Source organism: Bacillus rossius, chromosome 2 (genome assembly GCF_032445375.1).
Source record: "Bacillus rossius redtenbacheri isolate Brsri chromosome 2, Brsri_v3, whole genome shotgun sequence".
Lineage (NCBI taxonomy): Eukaryota > Metazoa > Arthropoda > Insecta > Phasmatodea > Bacillidae > Bacillus > Bacillus rossius.
The window spans coordinates 24,071,183-24,086,187 of record NC_086331.1 but is presented as its reverse complement, the minus strand read 5'-3'; the positions used below and the strand labels follow the sequence as shown (position 1 = coordinate 24,086,187).

Here is a 15,005-nt window from a genome sequence, read left to right as displayed (position 1 = left end):
CCGCAGGTATCCAGACTGTTACTCGGTCGGGCCCCGGCGGACTATAAATACCGGGCCAGCCAACGCTTCTGCAGTCAGTCTCTGACTCACCCCGGCTGCGTGAACAAGCGGTGACCATGACCCGCACCAACGATCTCCTCCGTCACACTGCCCGTGAACGTGCCGACAACTTCAGCAGGAACATACGGTAAGAGACGCCGTCAGAAACTACGTCTGTCAGAAACTAAGTCCGTAAGGGACTTTGAAATTATTTTCAGCGTAGTAGAAAAAAACACAAGTCCACAAGGGACTTAGAATAATTCCAAGCAGAAATAGTTTGGACTTAATATATTTTCGCAGAGTGAGGAAATAGAAGTTTTGCCTCGTCTGTAGAATAAAGCGAACTGTCTCGTGAAGGTCACGGGATATGCAAATGCTTGACTGGAGCTGATAGTAATACGGCAGTGGGGCAGTGTCGGAGGAGAGGTCGGGTCATTCGCATAACGTAAAGTATACCAACCAGTAGTACGTTGATGATTAGCGTGACGTAACAAACTGACACATCCGCAACCAACGTAGCCTTTACATCACTGGATTCGACTGAACAGTTTTATAAGTTCCCAAACAGTGCAGGACAATATTACGACCATTCCTGTTTAAATTCAGTACACAGCTACCTCGTAGAACGACTGACGGGGCGAGTCCACAAGACGTCGCCAACTCCGCGGCAGGCGGCGATCCAGAACCTCCCTGCCCATTCAATTGGTGTAACGGGTGCGAACAGCGGAGTTGTCTGCTGTGATCTCCCGGAGGCAGCTACCTACCAAGGCGAGTAACATTAAAGACTACTCGCCGCAATATTGGCGGAGCACCACGGACTACCGCTGTCACTAGTCAGGAGACATTTCAATAGAACTCGCTGACTATAACTAAACGTGTATGTAAGAACATAAACATTTTAGTGTCATAAATTTGGAACTTGAGACTTACACCAGAAACACTATTTGATAACTTTAAAGAAATCAGACCACAGTGAGAGACTATGTATTTAGAGTTTAATCGATATTTTTTATAAACCAAGTTAAACTGTGCTATAAGCGATTTCATGTCAGTTCTCCTGGATTATATTCTTTAACATTTGTTACATTCATATTTGCTACAAGTAAAATTTTGATTGCTGTTTGCTTTATAACAAGGCAGTAATTAAATGTGTGTCATTTATATCAGTGTTCCAATATTGTTAATTGTGTTATTCTGTTCACAGACACCCTGGGCACTTGTGGTAGTCATCAAAATAATAACTCAGAAATTTGTCAAGTCTGATCATTCGTGTATTGAAGGATGTGATGTTGTTACAAGTTTTGTCAATAAAACTTTTGTTTCACGAACTTTGGAACCACTTTCTGAGATTCTAACCCTTGTCCTCCCGCCCTTCCGGACAGGAGGTAACAATCTTCCTACTGATATCAAAGGGGAGCTCATCCTATGGGTGCACTTTGTTCAGGGTTTGAAGAAAATTCTACAAAGTGCCATTGATGCATTGCAAAAATGCAATGTAAACATGTTTCCAACTGTGCACGATCTTCTCACCATAATGGCCACTCTCCCTGTCACAACATGCACTTGCGAAAGGTCATTTTCAACATTAAAATTATTGAAAACTTACCTGAGAAACACAACAGGAGAAGATCGTCTGAATGGGCTCGCTTTGACATACATACATGACAACATTTCAGTATCGCCAGAAGAGGTACTTGACAATTAAGCCAAAAATCCAAGGCGTCTTAACATCCGACTGCGGTAAAATCTGCAATGTATATACTCAAGTTTCTTAATTTGTCAGAATCATAACAGCAGCTAAGAATTTACTTCAATAAAAAATTATCTGTTGTAATGATTTCAAGATTTGTTTTTCATTATTGGAATCCTAAATCCTACGTTTTAAATTGTAATTATGTTATAATGATTTCAAGTTTTTGTTATTGGTATACTATGTGATATATTGTTATGTACATTGTAATGGTTTATGTTTTATTTGTTGGTATCCCATGTGATAAATTGTAAGAATGTTATAAAGTTTTTATTTTTTTCCTTTAAAGGTATCCTAAGTGTTAAATTTTAATTATAAACAGTAAAAAGTTTTTCTTTATTTTGTCTTGACAATGAAACACCCCCCCCCCCCCCCCCCCCCCAATAACAATCCTGGCTGTGCCACTGTGTATACTACTCTCTTCATATCGCTAGCAACCAGGAAGAACTTCTCAATGGCACTGCAAAAGGCCTTGGAAGAGGAGGGAACAGCCATGTCAACAACAGGTGTGTCCCGTTGTGGTATGATCACTTGCATGGTGGAAGTTGCAGGTGTTGCAGCACTAGTGTATGCTAGAGGCTGGTCAGATTCATAACACTGGCATACTCTTGTTTCTGGTTCTGTCACTGGACCTACATCCAATGGCTGGAGCTGTGTGTGGTATAAGGAGGTAAACTCAACATGTGAATATTATGTTTCTTGGCATACATAATGACTTGCAGATTTTTATGAGTGCTATGTCCATCCAATACTAACAGAACTGGACTATGTTCTGATGGACGTTTTCAACAAATGACTTCAACCATTTCAGAAATCCTGATACTGAGATCCAACTGCTTTCTTGAGCTTCAAATGTGCTTCCATATTGTCAAAGCTTCCATATTGTGAAAATTGTGTTCATTTTAATCCTGGGAAACACAACAAGAGGGTGGATAAACAGATCCCCTGCAGCACTGATGCAAAGCATCACAGTTTTGTTCCTCCCACATTCACCCGATGTGAGTTTGCTAACTTGTTTTTTTTTTTTCAAGGGACAAAACTTTTGATGTGTTAGAATGTACATCACTGACACCAGATACAAGGCATTTAAAAATTCTGCTTGGAGTAAAAGAATGCTTTCTTGTCAGCTCCTCTAATTTGAAAAAAAAAATTACCTTGAACTCTCTGTAGGCTTGTGGATTCAGCACTGCGTAGGGAAAATTCTGTATGGCCTTTTGTTAATCCAGGATAAAGATTTTTTCCTGCAGTGTTTTTTTTGAACTGATGTGGAAATTTAGGTGCTCAGCTAGATTGAATGCCAAGGTTAACAGTTCTTTTTTATTTACTAGTAAGAAACAATTGTCAAATATTTTAGGTGTTCAACGAGATCCACCTTGTTTAATTGCACACACACACTCCCATAAAGCGCTTTTAGGTACCGAAAAATGTCCGGCTGCTTCTCTAACGTTCAAATTTCCCACGAAAACACCATCTAAATAATTTTTTTTTCATCTTATCTTCATCCCATTTTCCTTTTTTGATTCAAAATATCCCTTGAAAACAAATAACACTAATAAAGTGCTTTTCAGGATATTTTCTTTCTGTCCGCTATTGAGAACATAGCCACCGTCCAGTACTGGAGCCTCACGATGGTTTACAAAACATTGCAAACGACTAAAACCTAAGCAAAATTATCTCAATGTAAACATAGCATTTTAATCTCTGAACATGTGGAACATTAAGTAAATTATAATAAATACACTTAACTCATTTTAAGATGGTAAAAGACTGGTTCAAAAATTAATTGCGTAGTTTGAAAAACACGTACTTCGCACTTTCCAAAGAATAATTCTACTACGGCAAAGACTACATCCAAGTGGTGCGATCTACACTATTGCTTTGTGTAACTCTACCTGCCTGTGACCATCAAGTGCTGCTATCTACCGGAGAAACTTGTAACCCTCTACTGTCCGGTACCGGGGATTGTCCGGTACCGAGGCAAGTTCCCAAACATACATATATAATATACAAGGTAATTATAAAGTCCGTGAAACATTTCAAAAAATCGGGACAGTGAAATGGCTAAGAATTATGTAACAAATTATATACCACGTTAAAGAAAAACTCTCAAAGTTTTTTTTCACTAGTTATAAATGTTCTACGTGTCCACCTTGCGTCACACGACACACATCTAATCAATAGTCCAATTCTGCCCATACCCGACCCAGAATCAGGAGTGATGGTGAGTGCAGCTGCTACAATGCGGTGTCTCAATTCGTCAAGGTTCTGTGGTAGAGGTGGAACATAAACACTATCCTTGATGTATCCCCACAAGAAAAAATCGCAAGGTGTCAAGTCCGGTGATCGTGGTGGCCACGGGAGTAGCACTTGGTCAGCAGCCGCCCCACGGCAGCGATGTGGCTACGTCTCATTCAGATAATCTCGTACCACATTGTGGTAATGAGGTGGAGCACAATCTTGTTGGAAGATGAAGTCCCTGCTATCAGCTTCAAGTTGTGGCATAAGCCACAATTGCAGCATGTCAAGGTAGGTGATACCAGTGACAGTTCTCTCAGCGAAGAAGGGGCCATAAACTGTCTTGTTTGAAATGGCACAGAACACGTCAACTTTTGGCGAATCTCGGACGTGTTCGAGAGTTGCATGTGGATTCTCTGTCCCCCATATGCGTGTGTTGTGTCGGTTGACTCTTCCTGAGAGATGAAAAGTGGCTTCATCACTGAAGATTAATTTGCTTGCAAAGTCATCGTCTTTAAGACGGTTCTGCATGGCAATGCATAACTGCAATCGGAGCAATTTGTTATCGTGGCTGATGGCTTGCAGAAGCTGCAATTTGTACGGCTTCACTCTTAATCGCTTACGAAGAATTTTCCACACTGTTGGCTGAGGGATGTTCAATTCTGCACTAGCCCGATAAGTTGACTTCTTGGGACTCCGCACCATCACGTCCCGTACACAATCCACTGTCTGTTGTGACACGCCTGGCCGACCCGACCGTTTTGCGTCGCACAAACAGCAGTCTTCCTCAAATTTCTTGTACCACTTCATTATGCTATTGTAAACTGGTGGTGTTTTGTTAAACTTGTCAAGGAAAGCTCTTTGGACACTCTACAGATTTTCTATGGGCGTAATCAAGCACATAAAAGGCTTTCTCTACCTGGTTCGCAGCCATTTTCAGCAACTACATACACTAGCGCCCCTGTCGGTTGTTTTTTAAAATAGCTTTTTGGCGCTACATTCAAAAAAACTTTGAGAGTTGTTCTTTCACGCGGTATATAATTTGTTACGTTATTCTTTTCCATTTCGCTGTACCGATTTTATGAAATATTTCATGGACTTTATAATTATCCTGTATATAAATACGATTATACTTCTCCAAATGTATGTGTGCATTGTGCCCATTGTAACTCGCTAAAACTGAAATACATGGTAGACTAATCAAGGAACTTAAATATTCATGAGTTACTGGCTGTAACAGAAGCTGTCCCGCTCATTATCTTGAAATAAAATGTTCCTCACCAGTTGTGGCAGACATTTTTCATTGCCTTATCAGGTTTTTAACATTACGGCGCCAAGCGATAACCAAGCCTCCTCCTCATTTAAGATTAAACAAAATATCTTATAGATACAGTAGACTCGTGATTATCTGGGTGTGAGTTAACTGTGCGATATTTCACTTTCATAAACCATAAAACATAAATAAATTTTTATTTTTTATTTCCGTGTGCACACAATGGCAACAGCACTTGTGTAGGAATGAATTAGTAATGCAACAAATTAATAATATGACAAATCCACAAAGAATATTTTTCTTTCTCCTCAATACCTATTCTCTTATATCATTGATTATTAATTTTTGACGCAGCCCAAGTGTTCAGCAAACATTTGTATCCCACCAAAATCCAAACGCTTTCAGGGCAAGTTTACATTGCGCCACTAGGATGCGCTAGTGGCAATTGTACTAGTGGCAAATCACGGCAGACACATGCAGTTGGTAAACAACAGTGTCGGGAATTACGTCAAAAGTTAAAAATTAATTGTTATAATAATAGAAAATGTAAAGTTTATGCTGTCTGCAAGCACGCTTACGGGTTTGGAAAACGAAATATTTTGATTAACATACTCTCTTATGGAAACAACATATTTGACTAGTGCTGTTTTGATTAGCGCTGTTTTACTGAAACAAATTAGGTTGTTACTATAGGGGTGGGTGTTACAGTGTTTGTCTAGATAGTCAGGATAAAAAAAATTTGGATCAGTTTTTTATACTACTTGTATCATTTTTTCAATTATGAACCCCTGGCCAGTCATTACACCGGATAATTGGGAGTCTACTGAATATGCATTTTTTGTCTATCCTTGTAGTCTGTTATCATAACTTTGATGTCGTACCTCCTCTTTATTTAAACTAAAACCAGGGTCACAGTCCTGTCCGCGGCGCAACATTCCGGCCATGGCCACCGTAGTGCCACTACTCGTCACCAGATGGCAGTTGTGAATATAAACAGACAATATATTATAGTTATGTTAATACATGTTATGATTGTAAATATTTATATAGATTATTAAGTGTGTAGTGTAAGTACGTTTCGTAGCCTTGTAAGTAACATTGTAAATACAAAACATCCAAAGGGATAACAATATGTAAAGTTTTAACACGAACAAATGTAGAAAAGAACTGTATAAATCATACGGGCTAACAAGCCTAGTTAGCTCTCCTCTCTCCCAGCCAATCTGGGAGAATAAAAACCAACACAGTAAATAGTGGTATTATTGGCTTACTTCTCTCTCTCTCTCCTTATCCTTCTCCGCTAGTGACTCCTAGTGAGACCATGGTCTTCCCTTCTCTCTCTCTCTCTCATTCTCCCTCTCTCTTGTACCCATCCACTAGCGACTCTTCGTGAGACCACGGGCAATCCTCTGCTAGCGACTCTTCGTGAGACCGCGGGCAATCCTCAGCTAGCGACTCTTCGTGAGACTGCGGGCATCCCTCTCTCCTACTTCTAACCTTTCCGCTAGCAACTTCTTACGAGACCGCGGGCACCTTCCTCCTTCTACCTCCTGTCCCCGAAGGCCCGTTCCGCGCAAGCACGTCCTCGGTCAGCTGCACTGGGCTGAACGGTCCACTCCCGCCTCAGAGTGTGAGGCTGCTTTACCCAAGAGCTGGCGCTGGGCAAACACCACGACGACCGAGTGACGTCTGCCCCGTCTCCACATCTTCATCAGAGACGATGCCACGTCATTTGGCGCCTGAACGTGTGGCACACTTCAACATCGAGACTACAAGAGAGCACGAACAGCCAGCAGCATTCGGCGACCCGAAGTGTATATTTACTAAACAAGTGTAGAAGAACGTGTGCAGGAAAGACAGTGTAGAAATTCATAAACAATGCTACCATACAGACTGACAACCACATGTGAGACAGGTCAGCCACCAAGGACTTTGACCTAATGACAGGAGAGGGACAGTGGCACAACAGATCTGAGTGCAAACCAGTGAGATCGAAGTTAGCAATGGGTACATTAGTTTGGGACACAATAGCAACACCAAGGCCCACACAGGCACCGACACAGAAGGCAGGGGCAAACCTCATAGACTGGGAGGTGCTTGCAAGCCCAGGAGTGCATCCAAACATGCATATGGGGTGGACAGCTACCGCAACAGGACACATAGTGCTACCAGAGTTTAGTGGGCTAGCGCATGAGGACCCATGCGAGTTTGCGCAGTGGTGTAAGGGACGGTAGACACAATGCGGGGTGCCGATAGAAGAATGGACACAACGCACGAGTGAGCAATTGCGCGGGCAAGCTCGTGAGTGGTGGAACCTGTGGGGACGCTATGACATGCAGTGGCAGGAGTTCGCTACCCGCTTAACACGGCGCTTTGACGACAGCATGGCAGTCATGAGCTGTAAGGCTTGCTCTTACGGTGAGTCCCAAAAGGACTCAGAGTCAGTAGAGCAGTTCGTGGCAAACAAGCTGCAGCTGTACCGCCGAATAGCCCCGGGAGAAGACCCCGAGCAAGCTTTACCAGAAGTTACGGCATTAATGCGAGAAGAATTGCAACCATTCCTCAGGCCATACTGCAATGGGACGGTAGAGGACTATGTACGACAGGCAACAGCTACAGAAGACAACCTACAACACTTCCTGGGACGTCGGACCGGGACATCTATCCCCAAACGAGGGCCCAGATAGCAGGTCGGAGCACCTGCAGGGACAAGCAGGGACATACCGCAGGAACGTCCATGGTGGACAGCAACACGGGCGATCGAGGGCCCACCTGGTGGGACAGACCAGAACACATCTCCAAAATGGCGGAATGCAGGCAATCGGCGCGATGGAGGCCGACCACCACAGTGCCGTCTTGGATGCCCACAGGGCACGTATCACTGGCATCAGGACTGCCAGAACAACCAGCGGGTAACGGGCAGTAGGGGGTGTAGGACCTACAGTCCTACCCCCTGCGCCAGCCTATCCCTTACCGCAAACCACGGAGAACAAACTAGAACAGCTGGGGCAGCTCACCATGCTAGAAAACCGACTGATGCGGATCCCCATCACCCTGAATGGGAGACCGACTGCCGCACTTATAGACACAGGGGCGAGCCATGTGTTCGTCGCCCAGCACTGTGTACCACCCGCAGATATCACACCCAGACACTATGCCCTGCGCTTTGCTACGAACACTGGAACCGGGACAGCCATTGGAGATGCCATCATCACAGTGGGTATACGGGAGATGGTGACCCAAACTCCAGCAGTCGTGGTAGAAGGACTCAGAGAAGATTTGGTACTCGGACAGCAATGGTTGGTAGATCAGAACGCCTTGATTTCCCCAGCATCAGGCCTGGTAAATTTAGGAAGCATACCACTACTCCAGGGGGAGCCCACAGGGTTGGAAGACCTGGACAATCAGGTACCCTCCGAATATCAGGACGATGTTAGACTTCTGTGGGAAAGACGAAGCATCTTTGCCACTGCAAATCCACTAAAGCGCACCACAGTGACCGAGCACAAAATTCCTACCACACATGACAAACCCATATATGAAGCCCCCAGAGGATATGGGTTCCGGGAGCAACAGCTGATACGAGAGCAGGTGCAAGAAATGTTGCGAGATGGGGTTATCGAGCCATTGAACAGTGCATATAATTCACGTATTGTCTTAGCGGCCAAGAGTGATGGAACCATGCGGTTCTGTGTAGATTTTCGCCCGCTGAACAAGGTTACGATGAGTTCCCCTCCACCACAGATTAGCGTAGAAGAAGCCTTGGCAATTCTAGGCAATGCACGGGTATTTACAACTCTTGACTTACGCTCTGGCTACTGGCAGGTGCCAATCACCACAAGCCACAGAGAAAAGACAGCATTTACTGTACCGGATGGCAGACGCTTCCAGTTCTGTGCCATGCCATTCCGCCTCAAGTGCGCACCGGCCACATTCCAAACTATGATGGTCCGCGTACTAGAGGGATACATCGGCCAGTTCGTGGTGGTCTACCTCGACGACGTGATAGTGTACTCCGAATCCTGGGAGCACCATGCACACCACCTGTCGCTGGTCCTGGAGCGGCTAGAGATGCACCACCTGACCTGCGCCACCCAGAAGTGCCACATCGGACTAAGAGAGGTGGAATTCTTAGGGCACGTGGTGGACGCTGAGGGCAACCGGCCCCACCAGGTACACCTAGCGAAGATTGCAGGGGCAGAACCCCCCAGAACACGCAAACAGCTGCAACGGTTCCTGGGGCTCGCCAACTGGCTACGGAACTATATCGCAGACTTCGCCACGCTCGCAACCCCACTGACAGACCTGTTGTCACCTCAACAGCGCTACCAATGGACCCCAGCTGCTCAGGAAGCACTGGACAATCTGAAAACAGCCTTCTCCAGATGTCACACACTGTCCCGAGTAAACCCTGAGTGTGTGCTGTATGTCCAGACAGATGCAAGCACTGACGGTGTGGGGGCAGTGCTATACCAATTGGACCAAAAGGGAGACAGGTGCATCATCGATTATGCTAGTGCCAAGTTTTAACAGGCAGAAAGGAACTACCACAGCAATGAGCAGGAGTGCCTAGCTATGGTATGGGCACGTAAGAAGTACCGGCCCCACCTGGAGGGGAGGCCATTTTGCTACACACAGATAACCAATGTCTCACGTGGTTACGAACGCTTCAGGGACGTAAGAGCAAGCTCGTAAGGTGGGCCCTGTTTCTACAATCCTTCGATTTCCTTGTCGAACACATCCCCGGGGTAGAAAACCAGCTGCCGGACGCCCTGTCCCGAGACCCCGATGAGGGCTCCCACCTGGAAGATGACGTGTCATGGGAGGAAATATTGCCACCTTCCCACAGGGCACACGACCACAGGCCAAGTGACACGACCTGTCGCCTGCTCACTGTGGGAGAAGATGATGACCCACCTCCAGCGGACCTGATCGAACTCAAACAACGGGTTCTCAATGCCCAACGCACCTCCCCAGATGCTGAGCGGCGACGAGCAAAGCAAGCGGAAGGACTGGATGAGATATGGACCATGAGAGAGGGCATGTTGTGTACGAAGGGGATAGGAACCAACCAGGAGTGGCGCACCTATGTACCACCGGAAGCACGGGAAGCCATTCTGCGCTTCATGCACGATCATGACCTGGCAGGACATCCAGGAGCGGACCAAACCCGACGGGCAACCAGCCAGCACTACCACTGGCCCGGCATAGCCCGGGACATACGGGAGTATGTAAGGACCTGCGAGAAGTGCCAGGAGCGAAAGGCACGGCGGAGTGATGGGACCGAGCAGCATCAGACGCGCCTCCATACTACCCCATTCCAGTCCATCGCGCTGGATGTTATGGGGCCGTATCCCCATACTGCCCGAGGGAAGAGGTTCCTGGTGGTGGTCACGGACCTCTTCACATGATGGGTAGAAGCATATCCTACCAGTAACATCCGAGCCAAAACCATTGCAAGAATCCTGCAAACGGAATTCTTTACACGATGGGGATACCCCAGGGACCTCCTGACGGACAATGCCAGCCAGTTCATCAGAAGGCAGTGGCAAGAATTATGTCAGGCATGGCAAGTGGAACACCGGACTACACCGGCTTACCATCCACGAGCCAACCCAACGGAGAGACGTAACCAGGAGCTGAAAGTCCAAATGCGCATACGTCTGGGGGACGACCATACCACATGGGACGAACACATAGCGGAGGCCCTGTTCTGCATCCGCCGCAGGACCAATGCAGCCACAGGGATATCCCCGGCACAAATGGTCCAAGGACACAATCTGCTCATGCCTGGTGAATGGACGGCCCACGGAGTGACAGATGAAGGGGAAGACCCCGAGGATCGCCGTCGGCGGCAAGAGATTGAGCTGACAACAGCGTGAGAACACCAGAGGGCCTACACTCAGCATACAACCCTGCAGACCACACGACAACCACCGGAGCTACAGCCAGGTGACCACGTGTATGTCTGCACACATCCCCTGTTCAACGCAATTAGGAACTACTGCGCTGGACTGAGCCCCAGATGGTCGGGACCACACCGCATCCTGAAGCGGCTAAGTCAAAGCACTTATTTGGTGTGCCGGGGTAGACAAATGCGAAAAGTACACCGGGACCACATCCCGAAAACAGCACTCCCGGAAGGGGGCAATGCCATGGAGGACCCTACCCCAGATGTGACAGGACCGATGCCGGACAACTTCCAATCCGTCACACCCCAAGGAATGCAGCATCTGTTCAAGGGAACACCGAGCCCAAGGACAAGAATGGAGAGGCCAGCAGATGCCCCTACCACGACCCCGAGACGACAGCACCAGAGGCACCCGGCACGAATCAGATCCTTGATGTCACTAGGACACCAGAGGCGGGCGTAAGCACCACAGAGGAGCAGCCCCTGGTGACAGAACCGGACGACATTGAGACAACAGAACCACCCTCCCCTACCCAAGGCGGATGGAGGCATGGTGCCTCCCTCGCCGATGCCGAATTCTGGGACAAGGTGGAGGAACCGGCTGAGGACAACCAGGGACACCGCCGACGACGACGCTGGCCCCCATTGTATCTGGCAGATTACGTAACAGGCTGCTAACTGGACACACTGGTGAATGGCGACCCAGGGAGTCCGGAACCAGCAGGTCGGCCCTGATGCTCGCAACCACTAGGAGAGAAGGCATCATGTGCCTGCTGGAGGGCACGCGGACGGCCTAGAACCGGGCTTTTCCAGGGGGGGTGTCTGACGTCGTACCGCCTCTTTATTTAAACTAAAACCCGGGTCACAGTCCTGTCCGCGGCGCAACATTCCGGCCATGGCCATCGTAGTGCCACTACTCGTCACCAGATAGCAGTTGTGAATATAAACAGACAATGTATTATAGTTATGTTAATACATGTTATGATTGTAAATATTTAAGATTATTAAGTGTATAGTGTAAGTACGTTTCGTAGCCTTGTAAGTAACATTGAAAATGCAAAACATCCAAAGGGATAACAATATGTAAAGTTTTAACACGAACAAATGTAGAAAAGAACTGTATAAATCATACGGGCTAACAAGCCTAATTAGCTCTCCTCTCTCCCAGCCAATCTAGGAGAATAAAAACCAACACAGTAAATAGTGGTATTATTGGCTTACTTCTCTCTCTCTCTCTCTCTCTCTCCTTCTCCGCTAGTGACTTTTAGTGAGACCGCGGGCTTCCCTTCTCTCTCATTCTCCCTCTCTCTTGTACCCATCCGCTAGCGACTCTTCATGAGACCGCGGGCATCGCTCTCTCCTATTTCTAACCTTTCCGCTAGCGACTCCTTACGAGACCGCGGGCACCTTCCTCCTTCTACCTCCTCTCCCCGAAGGCCCGTTCCGCGCAAGCACGTCCTCGGTCAGCTGCACTGGGCTGAACGGTCCACTTCCGCCTCAGAGTGTGAGGCTGCTCTACCCAAGAGCTGGCGCCGGCCAAACACCACGACGACCGAGTGACGTCCACCCTGTCTCCACATCTTCATCAGACGAGGTTGCGACAACTTTCTTCCAGGCAGATTTGCTTGCATAAAGTTATCTTGATCACTACTGTAAATGTAATATGAGCATATAGCAAAACTTATGGTTTCCAGACTTATAATTTAATACTACTAATGGTAAATTTAAGTATAAAAGAGTATTGAAATGTAGCCCTGTTGCTCGGGCCCCCTGCCATCCCTGTTTACTGCTGAAGAATCTATTACTGAATGAAAGCCAGTAAACAGATAACAAGCTACAGTAGCAAGATACAAAAAAATGTTAAGGTTTAAAAGACTGTAACTACATTGTTAATGATAAACTTTATTTTAAAGATAAATTTTATCAAATAACACTGTGACAAATCAAACATTACATTTTAAAAATTTAAAGAAAAAAAAAATGCAACTTTCAATATTATATCAGTAGCATTTCTAATTTTAATGGATACCATTCCAAAATAAAACTTATAAAAACACAAAAACAGTCACATTAATGTCTTGATCGTCTGCCCCCTGCAAACAAAACAAAAAAACACATCTATTACAATTCTGGTTTGATCAAGATACTGCAAGAACTAAGATATTTACATGCATGCATACTTTTTTATTAAATTTCATGCATCATGTATTTTTGCCCACATTACGCAAACTGATTTTTTGAAGTTAAGGTAAGACTAAAATTTAAACCATTTAGACTATATTGAAATTAAAAATTTACAATTGAAGATTAACATGAGGAGAAACAAAATAATGATCACAATTTGGTGTACCCTAAATTACCTGACAAGGAAGTTTACTATTAACAAGAAAATATTGTGTTACTACGTAAAGTAGTACAGTAGAATCCCGTTATAGCGAGCACGGTAATAGCGACAGCACGGCTATAACGAGGTCTTTTTGAGGAATTTACGGCATGATCGCGTGAAGCGTGCTTTGGTTATTTGTCTGCTTTATCTTCACCCCTCTCGCTCGGCACTAGACATCTTGCCGTTGACGCCTGTCACATTCTTCAGCCTTGCCGTCGCCACCTAAGTGCGTGGCTTTAAAAATAGAATCCCGTCCTTTCTTTCATCAAACTTCCGCTTGGCTTCAGGCCAAGGTATGCTCGACTCGAATAAACCAAGCCTTTGAATATACATATACTTGTACGCATTTCTTATTATTTATAAAATAGACAAAATCTATTTTTTCCCGCCATTAAACATAACAATGCACATTTTTTTAAAAATATAAATGCTTTTAATTAATTTGTTGGGACATTTTCATTAACGAATAATAACATTGTTTATAACTATGTTAGTTCAAAAACGTCAGAGCCGTCTTTATACTTGTTGCTAATTGATCGCGTTAATAATACACAAATATTTATAAACTTGTTTGGAATTATTTCAGTCGTGACACGTTTACAAACACGTCACGTTATTTATTTTACTAGCTGGCAAATAGTAGGCACTACCGTATTTATTTCCGAATCGCTAGGATAGTTTTCTTGTAACTTTTGTTTCAGTCAGTTGTTGGGGTATCTGTCCAGGAAGGGGGTGGTGATGGTTTGAGTTTAAATCCGAATTTATTTTCTAAAAAAGTTTACAGGTTTTTTTAAATGAAAAAAAGTATTGTTTTCCAGCGACTATTTCGTTTGAGGCGTACGTGCGTTGCGTGCCGCATTCCTGCTTTTTTGTAAGGAATTAAATCGTCGCGCTACACTAGCGCCATCTGTTCTCTACATCCCGAACCAACACGGTCGCCAGCAGACAGCCCGCGTCGACGATAGATAGCAGGACAGTGCTGTGTCGGCCGCGGGCTGAGATGCTATACTTACGTGGCGTGGTAGGGTATTCTGGTTATTTTGACGCAATCGGTGATCACATCCGTACTTGTGGGGTATCGTTTTAAAGAGAATTCACACATCAGCTCACAGAAATTAAGATTTCGTTAATATAACCTGTTATTTTCCAATTATACAGGTTTCAACACAATTTTTATGCTATTTTAGGTTAATTTTTATTCTTTGGGGGCCAAAATCTGTCCAATTCGGTTATAGCGAGGACACGGTTATAGCGAGGATCAAACCCGGAACCGTGACATCTCGCTATAACGGGACTCTAGTGTATTTTGACAATCAAGTGTGTTCCTTTAAAAATAATCCACACATGAAGTTATGACTAATAATTAATGTCAAAATCATCATAAAATTTAGCAGCAGCAGTGGGTCACTAG

General features: G+C 45.2%; 1 protein-coding gene across 9 annotated transcripts in view; it reads right to left on the bottom strand.

Annotated features, from left to right (window-relative positions):
* Positions 1 to 13,094: 13,094 nt before the first annotated feature.
* LOC134529175 (uncharacterized) overlaps positions 13,095 to 15,005 on the bottom strand; it is a 646,085-nt gene continuing 644,174 nt past the window's right edge. For all 9 annotated transcript variants that reach the window (XM_063363010.1, XM_063363001.1, XM_063363007.1 and 6 more), the window contains one exon: positions 13,095 to 13,301. In XM_063363010.1, the coding sequence (XP_063219080.1) occupies positions 13,279 to 13,301 (23 nt within the window). In that variant the 3' untranslated portion in view covers positions 13,095 to 13,278. The remainder of the gene's footprint in view (positions 13,302 to 15,005) is intronic.